The sequence below is a fragment of the Saccopteryx bilineata genome, chromosome 6 (genome assembly GCF_036850765.1).
Source record: "Saccopteryx bilineata isolate mSacBil1 chromosome 6, mSacBil1_pri_phased_curated, whole genome shotgun sequence".
Classification (NCBI taxonomy): domain Eukaryota; kingdom Metazoa; phylum Chordata; class Mammalia; order Chiroptera; family Emballonuridae; genus Saccopteryx; species Saccopteryx bilineata.
This window is the reverse complement of record NC_089495.1, coordinates 194,404,872-194,420,290: the sequence shown is the minus strand read 5'-3', so window position 1 is coordinate 194,420,290 and position 15,419 is coordinate 194,404,872. Positions and strand designations below refer to the sequence as shown.

The following is a 15,419-nucleotide window of genomic DNA, read 5'->3' as shown; positions in this document are numbered from 1 at the left end:
TCACAGATCAATGGGGAATGAATGAATTACTTGGGAGTAGGGTGAGAAGGCAAATAACCTATCTCTTATAATCAAATGGTTTTAGAACTGGAGGCTTAGAGATGACTAAACCGTTGGGGTTCTTAACTTGGGGTCCATGATGGGGGAACTGATGGGTTCCAGGACCAGACAGGTAAGGTCCCCACTGCACTCAGTGGCTCTGATCCCTCCATCTTCCGTCAACCCTCCTACCGCATCCAAGTCCTGGAGCTGCCCAGCTTGTCCTCTCTTGGCCCCCCTGCCATGTGTCCTATCCCAGTGATGCCTGAGACTCCGGAGGCTCCGCAGGCTCTGGGACCACCCCTATTCCCCAGCCAGGGCTCTGGGACCACCCCTATTCCCCAGCCAGGGCGGGAGCAGCACAGGCAGTTGAGACCATTTCCTTCTCCCTTGGAGATGTTGGGAAAAGGGGGAGGGCAACTGGGTCAAGGGAGAGAGTTCAGAACTGGGAGGCGGCCACACTGGACTTCTAATAATGATACAAAGATGATAATAGTATCAAAGGCTAACATTTATTGAACACCTACTATGCGCCAGGCACTGTCCTCACCCCTTGACCCGTGAACGCTTTCACCCTCACAACTCTTCCAGGTAGGTTCTGTTATTAGCCTCATTTGACAGCTGAGGAAACTGAAGTCCAGAGAAGTGAAGTAACTTGCCTAAGGTCAGGCAGCTGGTGCATGCCAGAGGCTCCACCATTCATTGACTGGGTGTTCTTGGACAGGGCACAGTCCCTTTTCTGGGTGGCTTTCTCCATCCTCATGGTTTCTGAGACGACTAAGATCATAGTATCCCAGCACACAGTAGGCGCTTAGTAAATGAACAGCCCTTCTTTCCTCTTAACTCTGATGGGGGAAAACTTGGGGGGCAGCTCAGCAGCGTCCTCCCCCCAGGGTTTTCTCCCAAGCGAGGAGTGAGTAACTCACTGCTCCACACAGCAACGACACCCAATCTCCCTTTCTAACTCCAGATCCACGTAGTGCCTGGTCTCGCTGCGGTTTTAGTAACGTTGGTCAGAATTCCCCGCGCCTCCGGGCCGAGCTGCACCACCCCCATCCTCCCGTGGGGTGGCGTCGGGGAGTCCGCCCCCAAGTCCCCGTTCCTTCCCGCGGCCCTGGGAGTGTGGGAGTGCTGGGGACGAGGGTGAGCAGGGGAAATGCTGTGTCCTCGGGGCCGGTCGGGTCCTGGGCGGGGCGAGCGGCCGGGCCCCGGCAGCAGGGCAGGGGGCTAGGAGGCCTGGGCCTCATCGTCCGCGCGGTGGCCGGCGTAGAGCGCGGCCAAGGGCCGGAAGCGCGGGCCCCAGCCGCTGAGATAGGCGAAGTCCTGCTCGGAGCCCGACGAGCCGCTGTGCAGCGAGCTGAGCGAGGCGGCCGGCGAGTCCGCACCCTCGAAGGCGTAGGTCTGGAAGGCGTCGTAGGGCGGCACCGACAGGTCCCCGTCCGCCATCGCCACCTTGCGGCTGATGAAGTCCCTGAACACCGAGAAGTCCGGCTCGGGGCTCGGCAGCCCCTGCGGGAGCGAGTGGCGCTCCGAGGGCAGGCGGGTTGGCGGGGGGCTGCCCCCGCCCGGGCCCCCGCTGCCGCCCCCGTCGCCGCCCTTGAGCTCGCCGAAGTCGTAGAGGCTCCGCAGCGCCGACATGTCGTAGGCCTCGGTGTCCTGCTCGCCGCCACCCTCGTCGTTGTATTTGATGACATTGTCCCGCATGTCCTCGTCCTCCTCGGAGCTCAGGTGGCTCTTGTGGTGGCGTCTGAGGGTGAGGATCAGCAGCACCAGCACTGCGTGGGGAGAGAGAATGAGGCGAGTGAGGGCCGCCAAGGCACCCCCCCCCCAACCCCCAGTGGAGCCGCCCAGCCTAAGCTGGCTGTCTGGAGAGGTAGTGAGCTATCCAACTTGGACGGTGTGCAAATTGGGTCAGATCACCACCGTCAGTGGGGGCACAGAGGGCAGTGTTAAGAGATTTCATGGGTGTTGAGGACCGACCCAACCTTTGAGGTCTTCATCCTTAACTGTATGAAGAAATGCATCGGCAAGGTCTCTAGGTGCTGGGGGTTTTGAAGGGAGCTGCTAAGGGCTGGAGGAGTGAACGATGTCACCCTCTCTCTCCTCTGTCCACTCCAGAAATTCTGAGCATCCTCTTAGTCCTAGTAATCTCAGGTCAAGAGGTCTCCTGCAGGAGCCCTTCCCAGAGAGCTCCAAGCTCCCCAACCCCAAATACGAATTCTCCACTGCCCTGGAGGACCTGGTACCGGGCGTGTAGTAAGTATACGAAGCGTGCTTGTTGAATGAATGACTGAAGAGTTGGATGGAAACCTGAGTTGAATGGATGAATCATCCCTTCTTGGCTTTCTTCACTTGACTTTCACTACTCCCCATTCTCTGCCCCCTCCCACCTCTCTGATCACTCAGTCATCTAAGTAGGCTTTTCCTCTGCTCTCTGACTTCATATCAGATGTCCCCAGGATGCAGTCCCTTGGGCCTTTACCCACAGTTCCTCCCTGGGTACCCTCCTTCAGTCTCATGGCTTTATGCTCAATGTAGAGGCTGATGACTCCCATATCGCAACCTCCATCTTGGACTTCTCCCCCTGAAATTTGTATTGTATGTCAATTTCCTATTGAACAAGTCCTCTGGGCCGATGAAGAGACTCTCAAATTTAACATGCCTAAGTTTGAGCTAACTCTTTCCACCTTTCCCACCCTCGGTCTCCTCCTTCTTGGTGATGGCGACGCCAACTTTCAGTTACTCGGGGGTTTCAGTCTCGTGTTCACCAGTGAGTCCCAGTGCCTAGAACAGTCTGGCATGGCGGGGGTGGGGGGACTCACTGGACAGATAAAGAAAGAACTGATGAATGAAGGGGAGAGTTAAATAGATAGGTGGGTGGACGGATGGACAGACAGGCTGGGTACTATGCCAGGCCCTGGTCCTCTTGTTGTTTCAAACAGCTCCAGCAGGGCCAGCTGCTAGGGCCATGGGGCAGGGTGCTGGCACACGGCCTAACAAGGTGGCTCATGACAGGGAAGGGGGTGGGGACCAAGGATAGGTCCAGAGGGAGGGCAGATGTCAGGAGAGAAGTGGAGAAGATGGATGGGTGGCTTTGGAGCTGGAGGCCAGAGCTGCAGAGGGGGATGCCCGTGAGAGCAGATGGTGGGGAGCGCAGGCGGCAGGCGACAGATGTGCCAGGCCCGATCAGCGATTCCGCCTGTCACCTTTAGAGCACTGATGTGCACTTTCTTCGTTTGTGGGCAATTAGGCAGAAATTTGTTTGCACTGCCTCGGAAAATGAAACCGCTGTAAAGTGCACCCTCTGGAAAAAGGGTTTCTGAGCCAGGGGCTGGGGAGGGGAGAGAAGCGGGGGCAGGGCCTCCCAGCTAGAAGGAGCTTGCCCAGGACCTCTGCAGGGACCCGAGGAAGTGTAGCTTGGCCACAGGCAGTCCTCAGAGGGGTGAGAAGTGGCAATACCAGGGTTAGGCAATGAGGGGTGGGGGACAGCTGACATCTCCCAGGGAACTGAGCAAAGCCGGTATCTGCAATGTGCGCCTCCCTTGTGTTCCTCTAGCTCTTGCTGTTCCCTTACGTCTAGTTGTCAGGACTGAGATGAGACCCTTTTGATACCAGGGTGAGAGGGGGCATTATGGCCACTTGAATCCAGTTTAGCTCCTGGAACTTGACCTCTTCACTGGGGACACTTTGGGGGTTTAATTGGCTGCTGGTGGAACTGATGCCAGAGTAAAATTTGACCCCATATTCTTAAGATTTTGTCCCAGGTGCTCCTTTGGCCCCCATTTAGAGTCACAGCAGGAGGGGTAAAGGAGCAGGGAACTTGGTGCGAAGATGCGATCTCAGCTCAGAGGACTAACTGTGCATCCATATGCAAGCCACTTAACCTCTCTGAGCCTCAGTTTCCTCATCAGAAAAATGGGGATGATATACCTGGCTGAGTGGTTGTGAGGTACACAAGAGCCCTTTACTAAAGTCCTAACTAGAGAATAAAATAGGACAATAGACATGAAAGAATTTTTAAAAATATGCTTAGTTTTTAAAAATTAGGGAGTTTGGGCTGTGTAGAGGGTGGGGCGACAAGGACTTAGTCTCATGCGGGGAGTAGGTGGTGGGGCCGCTCTGTACTTAGAAGACTTCTCATGGGAGCTGCATTGGAGAGCTTGGAGATGGTTCAGGCCAGCCCTTACTGTATGGCCAGGGAAACAGGCCCCGGGGGGACTGCGAAGGAAGGAAGTCCAGGCCCCAGGATGGGGGCCAACCGGGCCGGGTGGGTGGCTGTCGGTGGACTCACCAACCAGAATGAGGACACAGACCAAGAGGGCGATGAGGGCGCCGGGGCTGAGGGAGGCGGCCATGACAAAGGCCGTGGTGTTGCAGGACTGGATGGCGCCGGAGCTGTCGCAGCCGCAGATGCGGATGGTGAGGGTGCCCGTGCTGCTCAGCGTGGGTGGCCCGCTGTCCACCACCAGGATGGGTAGGAAGAACACGTCCTGCTCCTGCCGGTTGAAACCCAGGTGCTGTGTGTGCACTGCGGCTGTGTTGTCTGCTCCAGAAAGAGGGAGGGCTGTGTGACTTGGGGTCCAGGGGCGGCTTCCCCTGTCCCAGCCACCTCTCCATTCCACCTCGGGGTTTGCCTCCCTGTGCCCGAAGCTGCAGCCTCCCAGCTGACCTATGGGTCTATTCCCTGATCTCCCCAAGTTTTGTTACCAGCTGTCCCCAAATTCTGTCCCCAGCTGCCTGAATATCTTGTTCCCAGCCATATAGCCCACAATTCTGTCCTTAGCTGTCCCAAGATTCTATTCCCAGCTGTCTCAAGATGCTATTTTCTTATTCAAGCTATTCCAAGATTTTGTCCCCAATTGTGCCAAGGTCCTGTCCCAGCTATTCCAAGATTCTGTCCCCAGCTGGGCCAAAGTCCTGTCCCTAGCCATGTCATTATTTTTTACATTTTTGCCATTTGTTTCCACAGCCTGCTTTTGTTCCAGATTCCACCCCAGCTGCCCAGTGCATCCTGACCCTTGGGACCTGTGGCCCTTGGGCTGTGAATCACTGAGCCCTGGCAAATCCTGGGCCATCCGGCAAGGCTGGGGACACTGGCTAGCACTTGCCTTTAGCTGAAGAAGCTTTCTGTCTCCTGAAAGAGAGGCTGAGCCTGGAAGGCTGGGTCATGGCCCCCAAGGCCTGATGCGGGGACTCTGCCTGCCAGCGAGTCCTCACTCACCTCCCTCGTGTGGCCAGAAAGGACGATGAACTAACACAGGCACGCACTGCCCTGCTTTGGCCTGCTGTTACAAGTGTCAGGCAGGACTTGGGGGGGATGTCTGGTCTTGGAACAAAGACTCATGTGGTGGGCGGTGCCCACTTCACCTGGTCTTCCTGTCTCCTCTACACCTCTCTTGTAGGGGTGTGGTCATTCCTGAGCTTCGACCATTTTGATGGCTGCCAACATGGTGGTACAGACTGGCCACTGTCCCCACCCTTCACAGCCAACTGCACAAGCGGGGGCCCTGCCATCCTGAGCCCTTCTCCCCGCCCCCCAAGTCTCGCAGCTGGTCTCGCTGACCTCTGACTTTGGCAGCCGGGCCCCCTTTCCCAGCTTTGTTGTCCCACTTAACGTGGCCACTTCTTGGCAGCCCCCAATTCAATTTCCCATCCTGGCCGTCCCCATGATGGACACGGTGTAAGAAAAGGGGCCCTCAGAGGGCTGTGTGTGACCTTCAGCACATCGAGGAAGTGGACTATAGACCCAGCTGAAACAAGACTGGTCATGGGTTGAAGCTCATGTGATTGGCACATGAAGGTTCATGATATTTTTCTATCCACTTTTACACTCATTTGAAAATTTCCATGAAAATGTTAAAAATAATGCCAAGTTGACAATTTACTAGCTTGGGAAACTCAGCTTCTCTGGACATCAGTTTCCTAATCTGTAACTGAGGAAAATAGCATCACGTAGGTGTGAGGATTAAATGGTAAAATTCATGCATAACCCTGAGAATAGTTCCCGGCACACAGAAATTCACAATAAATGCTGGTGACTGTTTTTTCATGCCCCACCCTGATGTGCCCAGGGTCGCACCATGTGCCCGCTCTCTGTCTGGGCTGCTCTGTCCTTTACTCGCCATGTCCCTGCTATCTGGAACACCCTCTCCCCTTCCTTGCCTGGGCAAATTCCTCATCCGTCATGCTCCAGCTAAATGTCACCTCCTTTCTGTGGCCTCCTTTCTCCGCTTCCCTGGAAAGGAAGGATTTATGGCTCCCCTCTCCCTGCTCCGACTACGCAGGTGCCATGCACACTTCTGTTATAGCACTTGTCACATTGCATTACGTTAGCATGTGCCTGAATCTCCCCTGGCAATGAACCAGACTTGAAGACCAACGTTTGAATGAACCACAACTTTGGGGGTAATTTTTGTGGTCCTTGGTTAGTTCCTTGAGCTCTGGCTTGAACTCTAGCCCTCCTGTCCAAGGTTGTGTCAACCCAGCTGTGAAAACATCTGCCTTCTGCTGGGGAAGAAAGGAGGCTCCAGAGCAAGATGGGGAGAAGAGGGAAAGGTGTGGGACCCTTTCATGTACTGTGTGTTTTCCATGCATCAAGGACTGTGTGAATACTTTAAAAACATAGTAATGTTTAATCCTGACAACCAAAGAGTTGTGACATTATCCCCATTTTACATACGTGGATGTTGGTGACTTATCTGAATTTATCTAGTGAATTGTTGGCATAGCTACCTTTTCCATCCACCCCAAATCACCCATTCACCCATCCGTCCATCCATCCATTCTTCCACCATCCATCCATCCATCCATCCATTCATCCATCTTTCCATCATCCGTCCATCCATCCATCCATCCATCCATCCATCCATCCATCTGCACACCCACTCATCCACCCCACTCATCCACCTATCCATCAATCATCCATCTTCCATCCATCCATCCATTGAATTTTTATTGAGTAACTATTATGTGCTAGCACCATGCTAGTCACTGGGTGGGTGGGAGAACAATGGAGAGCTAAACCAGTAGTACTGGGCCTGAGTTTATATTCCAATGTAACAGACAGATATTAATCAAATAGACCCACAGTGTAGTCTACAATCACAAACCATGGTGAGGGATAATGAGGGAAAGCATAGGAAGAGTACCTAACAGAGGACCTGACCCAGTCTGGAAGGGCAGGGAGACCTTCTTGGAAAAGGTGATGTTATTCCTGATTCCCGAATGAGTTTAAGGAGAGGAAATAGCCCATGCAAAGGCCCTGAAGTTAGAAGAAACAAAATACACTCAAGGAACCGAAAGGAGCTCTTTGTGTCCTTTCGGGATGAGGGTGATGGTTAAAGTGAGTCAAGATGAGCCTGGAGGGGAAGGCAGGGTCCCATTCTGGAAAATATTAGAAGCCATGGTAAGGAATTTGGATAATTTTCTTAAAAGCAATCTGAGAGGCTATGGATTGGTGTTTTTTTTAAACTTTTTTTTTTTTTTTAGATTTTATTTATTCATTTTTATAGAGAGGAAAGAGAGAGAAAGAGAAGTTGGGGAGGAGCAGGAAGCATCAACTCCCATATGTGCCTTGACCAGGTAAGCTCGGGGTTTCGAACTGGCAACCTCCATGTTCCAGGTCAATGCTTAATTCACTGCGCCACCACAGGTAGATTGGTGGTTTTAAGCAAAGAAGTGGCTTAGTGACATATTTGTTGATTCAACAGCAGATACTAATTGAGCACCGTCTACAAGTCAGGGCTCTTCTAGACCCTGAGGATACAGTAATAAACAAGACAGATGTGGTCCCCGCCCTTGCTGAGCCCGTATTCTACAAGGAGCTTCTGATGTGAAACAGAAGAGGGAATGGAGAGGACCAGTTAGGAAGCTATTGTGTGTTTTAGGTGTGAGGTAATAGTGGTCGTGGAGGCACAGAGCATTAGATTTGAAAAATGAGTGGCTGGCTTTGGCTCAGCCTCAGCTTGCCAAGCAGGAACAGAGGAGAGGAGAGGAATGTGTGATTCCCAGGGTTGCCGTCTTTGGCCAGGGCAGCTGTGTGCTTTGAGAACTTTGGTTGCTGCCACTCCTTCACCCCATAAGACAGGAACCCCTGGGCATCATCCTTGAACCTCTGCGCTGCCTTCCTGGGCAGTGGCTGGTATCAGCTGGGGAAGCCACTGGCTGGCACAGACCCCCACCCCAACCTTCTAGGTGGGATCAGTGCCCAGCACTGCATCCATCCATCTGGTCTAACATATATCAGTGTCAATGCCTGGCTGCAAAAGCAATATTTATAAATCACGTTTCCAAACTGGCTACAAATTTGTACAAAGAAACAGATGGGTTGGGGTAGCCGTTTGTCACCCCGGATATTTATATGGTGAGGAGGAGGGGGCTTGGCATACTGCGGGAAGGGACTGGGGGACAGGAAGAGGAGACCTCAGCACGCCACTGACACCCTTGCTCCCAGGGCTTATAGCAGGTGGTCCCGGCAGGCGGAAGCTCTGACGGCCTCTGGTTGAAGAGTCGTATTTGGGGCGGAACCTCAGGCCCCTTGGTTTGAAAAGACGAATTTGGAAAGGTCAAGCCAGCACTATTTTTGTCTCCTGAGGCCAGCTCAGGATGCCACCGGAATAATGAGAAGGTTGTTAAAATATTGAAATACTTTGAGCCCCCAAGTCCTTCCCTGATGCCTTAGTCTCTCCCCAGGCACTCGCTGACTTTGACACAATGAAGCCACAAAGGGGTGGAAGCCTGGCCTAGCAGGGCTCCAGGGCCCTGCTCCAGGTTATCTAAGATCAGTATCCTTTCTGAAGTGAACTAGGTGTTAAATATTTTAATATGAGTCCTGGAAACACAGGTCTGGCTTCAGAGGCCACTGAGGTCTCTCTGTTTGGAGGAACGGGTGATCCCAGACCTATTCTGGGGTCAGAAGGAACCAGCATGGTCTGGCCCCCGGCACCTCTCTGGGGACATCTCCTCTGGTCCTGTCACTCACTCCACTGATGTAGGTCTCCTGTTCTTTGAGCATTTCAGGCCTGTTCCCACCTCAGGGATTTTGCACTTGCTGTTTTGTTCACCTGGGTCATTCTTTGTCCAGGTACCTGCATGGCTCAGTCCCTCATTTCCTTTAGATCCCTACTCACTATTTCCTTTGGGTGGCCTTCCCAGACTACCTTTTTTTTTTTACAGAGACAGAGAGTCAGAGAGAGGGATAGATAGGGACAGACAGACAGGAACAGAGAGATGAGAAGCATCAATCATTAGTTTTTCGTTGCGACACCTTAGTTGTTCATTGATTGCTTTCTCATATGTGCCTTGACCGTGGGGCTACAGCAGACTGAGTAACCCCTTGCTCGAGCCAGCAACCTTGGGTCCAAGCTGGTGAGCTTTTGCTCAAACCAGATGAGCCCGCACCCAAGCTGGCAACCTTGGTGTCTCGAACCTGGGTCCTCTACATCCCAGTCCGACGCTCTATCCACTGCGCCGCTGCCTGGTCAGGCCCCAGACTATCTTATTTAAATTAGTTTCTACTCTTACCCTGCTCTGCCCCTCCACTCCAGTTTTGTTTAATACATTTTATTAAACACCTACTATGTGCCAGGCACTGTTGTAGGCACCTAGGGTCCAGCACGGAATAAAACAAAGTCCAGAATCCTGTGGCTTTTACATTATTTCTCCTGCCCCTAAAGCCACAAACCATCCCCAACATATTATTTATTTGATTCATTTCCCCCTCACTAGAATGTGAACTCTAGAGGGCAGGGGTTCTATCTTGTTTGCCACTGTAAAATTTCAGGGCCTAGAATGGTGCCTGACATAATTGCTCAATAAATAATCACTGAATGAAGGAATAACGTGTTCTAGGTACTAACAATATACACCCCGGTGACCCTCATCTCACTGGGGTCACCGAGCCTCCTGAGGTGGCAGGCATTTTTAGCCCCATTTAACGGATGATGAAAACTGAGGCTGACAAATGTGCCAACCTTGCCAGAGTTGCATAGAGAGCCACCCTTGAGCCAGGACAAGGACCCAAGTCTCTCACTCCCAGTCTATTGACCACTCCTTTCCCCCCAGTCTCTGCCTCAAAGGTTTGAATTTCAAGTTCTTGGGAACTTGCTGGGGCACGTCTTACAATGGGGTTGGCTCAGGCTGGCTGGGGCAGCTTCCTTTCAAGGTGGTGAGCTAAGGTAGGAAGTCCACTGGATTGGAGACAGGCATGGGTTTGAATCCCAGCCTCACCACTGACTCCCTGCAGGGCCCTGGGTGGGTCCTTTATTCTCTTAGAGTCTCAGTTTCATCACCTGCAAAATGGAGGGGTAAGGAAACCACCACCCAGGCTGTGAGGATGCAAAGAACACTTTAAACTAAAGGGTGGGGGTGTGAGCATATGGCTTTATTTCACCTGTTTCCTTCTGCCCTGGCCTCTGGCTCACCAACCCTTTTCCTTCCGCCCTGGCCTCTGGCTCATAGATTGCCTCTCCATAGCTTTCTATTTACCATTCTCCACTCTTGAGATGGCCTCCCTCCACTGGGCCAACCAACTCCTTGCTTGTTTCAGCATTTGGTCAGCAGGCTGGGTCATAACACCAGCTTGGCCAGACTTTCTGTATGATCTTGGACTCAACACTGGCCCTCTGGGTGTCTCAGTCTCTCCATCAATAATATGGGAAGAAGGCAGTTCAGCTGGGTTCCTCCCTCACCCACCCTAGGGTTTGGGGGTTTAGAGGTAACTCACCTTGAATGTCGAGCAGAGAGAAATGAGGGTTGCTAGGAGCTTCCGGTACAAGGCGGAAATAGAAGCGGTGGCCACCCTGGGGCTCGTCTCTGTCCACCACGCTGATGGTCTGGATGAGCTAAAGGGTGCGGAGGGGGCAGGGGGCTGATGTGAGGCTGAGCCTACTCTGGGCCTGGGCAGAGGGGCCCCTGGCCAGCCTTGGCAGCAGTCTGCAGCCCCTAGCCCCTGGGTTGTACCTGGCCTGGCTTGGCGTCCTCACATACAGCAGCCTCGTAGGGTGTGGCCAGCTCTGGGGGATTGTCATTCACATCCAGGATTCGGATCCTTAGGGATGCCCGGGAGAGCTGGGCATGATTGTCTATAAGCAGAGCACAAGATGGGCGTCAGGGGCCTCGAATGTGAGACCTAGACAACCCCTCATCTGCTTCTGGACAAGACCAGGCGGCAGGGTCACACTGAGATTTGTGGGTTGATCAAGCTGCTAGTAGGACCAGGACTGAGGACATCTGGCATAAGTGGGTCATCATCACTGTCATTGTCACCACCACCATTTCTAACACCGTCGCCACTGTTAAATCATCGCTGTAGCCATCACCATTACTGTTATCACCATCACCGCCATCAGCACGGGCACCATTGGCATCCTCACCATGACCATCACCACCATAATCATCAATGCCACCCACTGCCATCAACAACACTGTCACTATCTCCTCCATCACTGCCATCAACATCACTGTACTATTCCCACTACCAGCATTATTGTTATTGTTGCCACCTCTACCAACATTACTATCAGTACCACCACCACCATCCTCACTATCACCATCATCAGTGCCATCACCAGATCTCTGTTACCATTGCTATTAGATCATTACCACCACCACCATCACCACCACCACCTGCATCATTTCTACCATCACCACAAACACTAAGGCCGTCGCTATCACCCTTCACCCCCCACCACCATCACCCATATCACTATCACATCACCACCCCACCCCCACCCAACAACACTATCACCGCTATTGCCATCTCCATCCCATCACTGTAGATTTCACGGAATGGTACAGTTTGGATCCCCATATTGCAAAAGAGAAATGAAAATGTGGAAAAGTTTAAAGACTTGGCCAGCTGGCAATTGAACTCCCAAATTTCTGCTCTTTCAAGACCCAATCCTGAGAGGGCAAGACAAGTCCACTGGGGGTGGGTCTTGACCTGGGTCCTCAGCAAAACCATGAAGCCCTCAGTCCTCCAACATGGCTGTTTTGAGGTCAAAGCCTCTGTCTTATTACTCCCTGGGTCCTCAGGATAGTGGGACATGACATAGAAGTAGGCTCTAATATGTTTGTTGAACAAATGAATGAAGCCTGGAAGGGTTCAGATGAAAAGAGGTTTGAGTTCCAGGCAGGGCTCTGTCCTTGACCCCGTGCTTGATCTTGGGTAAGACCCTTCCCTCTGATATCGGTTTCCATACCTGGAAAATGAATAGAGCATAGTGATTAAGACCTAGAACTCTGGTTCCAAGTGGTTCTGATCCCACCTCTGTAATCACCTCTGTGTGATCCATGCCAAGTCACCTGTCTTCTCTGTGCCTCAATTTCCTCACCAGCAAAAGGAGGTTAGTGGTAATGAATGGTTGGTTAAGAGGACAGACTGAATTAATATCTGCAAAGCCCCTAGAACTGTGTATACAACACACAGCAAGTGCTACATAAGAATCTGTTGAATAAACTAAACACCCTCAAAGGGGCTGTTCAGCAGCGACATCAAGTGACTATGTCGGGACATCTTGTCCCAGCATTGGCCCTTTCTAGCTACATCCCCAGACCTGAGTGCTCACTGGTACGCAGCCCTCAGCTAGCTTAGCCACAAGTTCATCACTTATATACTCTTCAAGGACATCCTCCGGGACAAGAAACTACCCCTTTCCAAGCAGTGATTCTATGGCTGCGTCTCTGGCCTGGCTGGTGCAGAACTATTCTGGGGGCAACCTGGAAGCTTCCAGGCAGCCAGAAGCCCTTTGAGTTTTGGGGGGAGTGGGACTGGTCGGCTGCCTCTCCCTCTCAACTTAAGGCCCGTTGGAAGCAAATTGCAGCTGCTTGTGTGTTGATAGAAAAACAGAGATTGGGAGGCAGGTGCAGCCACCTCCTGGGGCGTCAGGGAAAGGAGGGGGTGGGTCTTTAATTAACTCAGACCCTGACCCCTTTCTGGAGCTCCCCTTAGCCTGGGGCACCTTATCTTCTCAGCTCACTCAGATCTGCCGCTTCAACGATTAGAGGGGGGCTTTTCCAGGGGCGAGAGATGGGAGTCGTGACTGGGAATGCTGGGTGAGCCGTTATTTTTAAGAGCGTGGTTTTGGAGAACTTGGACAGATGGTGGGTGCTTTCTGGAGTTGGGGCGGGTGAGGCCCGCTGCCAGGAAAATGCACCTCTCTCCCCGCTGAGGCACAGGGAGGGGAGGGGGCTCCCTCCCCTGCAGTGGGGACAGTGCAGGGACTACAGGGAGAGACAGAGTCCTGTGGGCACACAGAGAGGTGACCTCAGGACAAGTTCCTCCCTCAGAGGGTAGCCGCCCACTGGAGGAGCGGGTCCACAGGTAGAGAGGTACCCATTATGGCACTATTCCTCTGGGTTCTGCTAGGCATCTCCTACTTCTTCTTTAAAAAAACAAATCCAGCTTTGTTTAAATATGATTGTCATATAACATGGTCTAAGTTTAAGGTGTAGCATGTGTGATGATCTGATACATGTATATATTGTGACATGTTTACAGAATAAGGTTAGTTAACACATCTTTCGTCCCACATAATTACCATTCTGTTGTTGTTCTGCCTTCTCTTTTAAAATGTCACTGGTCATCTCGTGGGAAAGCCCTGAACCCTTTGGTGGGAGTGAGGGTCTCAGATCTAAGAGGCGGGGCAGCTGAGTAAGCACTGAGGAGGTGGGTCTCTGCATTGCCCAAGTGACCACCTGCAAAGCCTATCCAGGGACCCCCGAATTAGGGGCTGGCCAAAACCCCCAGAGCCTGTGGGCCAGCCCAAAGTCAGAAAGAACCCAGTGCCCTTGACATTAAAGCACTCTCCAGCTGGGCTGCCTATCAGAGTCACCTGGAAAGCCTTTCTAACACACAGATGCCCAAGGCTTGATCACTGATATTTTTTAACAGCTCCAGGAATCTAATGGGTAGATTATAACAAACTTTCTTATCTATGACTTCATATCATCCTCAAAACCACCTGTTGAGGAGGTCCATTGTTAAATCCATTCTGTAGATGAGAAAACTGAGGCCCAGAGAGGGGCAGAACTTTGCTTACAGCCACGGGCAAATCAGTAGCAGCACTGAGCTGGGTTCCAGGTCTCCTGATTCCAAGTCCAGTGCTTGGTGTAGATACAATGTCAGTGGGCGCCCTAGCCGTCTGAATATTTGTGCATCCAGCGGCAAATACCACTCAGACCCAGGCCCGTAGTGACCTCACCCAATACCCAGCTGCAGGTGCCCTCTCCAGGGGCCAGATCCCTCATGGGTCCCCCTCCCCCCCACCCCTTCTTGGCATCTTAGTTCAGCTGACTGACATGCAAATTAGTTTAATTATTTCTTCTTCTAAAATAAATTATATTTTGCAGTAGCTGCAATATGTTGTGTCAGGCAAAATTACATTCAATATTTTTAAACTAATTGATGCAGCCTTGAGGAAGGCTGATTGACAGCCCAGAGCCGAGCAGGCCTGCAGCCTTAGCGATTCCTAAATTAAAATTAAACGTGCTTCGGCCTGGTGCTTCTTCCCCCGTGCCGGCTCACCATTCATCTGGGAGGTGGCAGGTGATGCCCTGGGGGGCAGGGCGCTGAGCGGTTCTGTGGGTACTTCAGGGAGAGATCAGACTTGGGGCAGAGAGTGGCTGGGCAGTGCGGGTGGCTCTCTTACACTTTGGGCCCCGGAGTCCCTTTATGTATAAAGTCCAGATGGAGGACTGGACTGAGCAATTTGGAGCTGAGACTTCTGTTACTTTTGCTGACAGTTATGGATTGAGCACCTTCTTTGTACTAAGGATGCAACAGTGAGCAAGACCAACCCGGTCTCCCAGTCTAGTGGCAGGGACAGACATTACTCCAGACTATGAAAAAAATTAAAGAGATTCAAAGTTCAGGAGCTGTGAGACCATGGACCAGGGGGTTGGTCCCATGCCGGTGGGGTGCAGGGATGTTTTCTCTGGAGCAAGGGACCTGTAGGCTGAGATCCAACTAGGAAGTAAAGGAAATTGTGTGAAACCTGTTGTTAAACCAATCAGGTGAAGGGGAAGGAAGAGAAAGTACAGCCTCCTCCCACCACAGCATGTGCAAAGGCTCTGTGGTGGAAGGAGGCTGCAGAAAATGGCTCTGGATCCCTTCCAAGGAAACCCCCAACCCTTGGCAGTTACTCACCTAGTATCTGAACCAAACTGAGCTTGGGGGACTGGGGGCCACTGGGGAGGGAAGAAGAGATGGGACCTGACCTGGTGACTCTTCCCGGAAGAACCCCAGCAAACACATAGCAAGCATCTGCCATGGTCCAAGGCCTGTGCTGCCTCATTTCATCCTGTCAACGACAGTGGCAGGTACAGACTAGTATCACTGCTGTTTTACTGATGAAGAAATCCGCTCAGAGAGGAAAAGCACT

The 15,419-nt window shown here is 52.3% G+C and overlaps 1 protein-coding gene across 1 annotated transcript in view; it reads right to left on the bottom strand.

Moving 5' to 3' along the window:
* Window positions 1-531: 531 nt before the first annotated feature.
* The window catches only part of CDH22 (cadherin 22), a 120,504-nt gene continuing 105,616 nt past the window's right edge, over window positions 532-15,419 (bottom strand). Inside the window, exons 9-12 of the mRNA XM_066236450.1 lie at window positions 10,999-11,120; window positions 10,763-10,880; window positions 4,331-4,582; window positions 532-1,814 (exon numbers count right to left, since the gene is read on the bottom strand). Of these exons, the coding sequence (XP_066092547.1) occupies window positions 1,267-1,814; window positions 4,331-4,582; window positions 10,763-10,880; window positions 10,999-11,120 (1,040 nt within the window). The 3' untranslated portion in view covers window positions 532-1,266. The remainder of the gene's footprint in view (window positions 1,815-4,330; window positions 4,583-10,762; window positions 10,881-10,998; window positions 11,121-15,419) is intronic.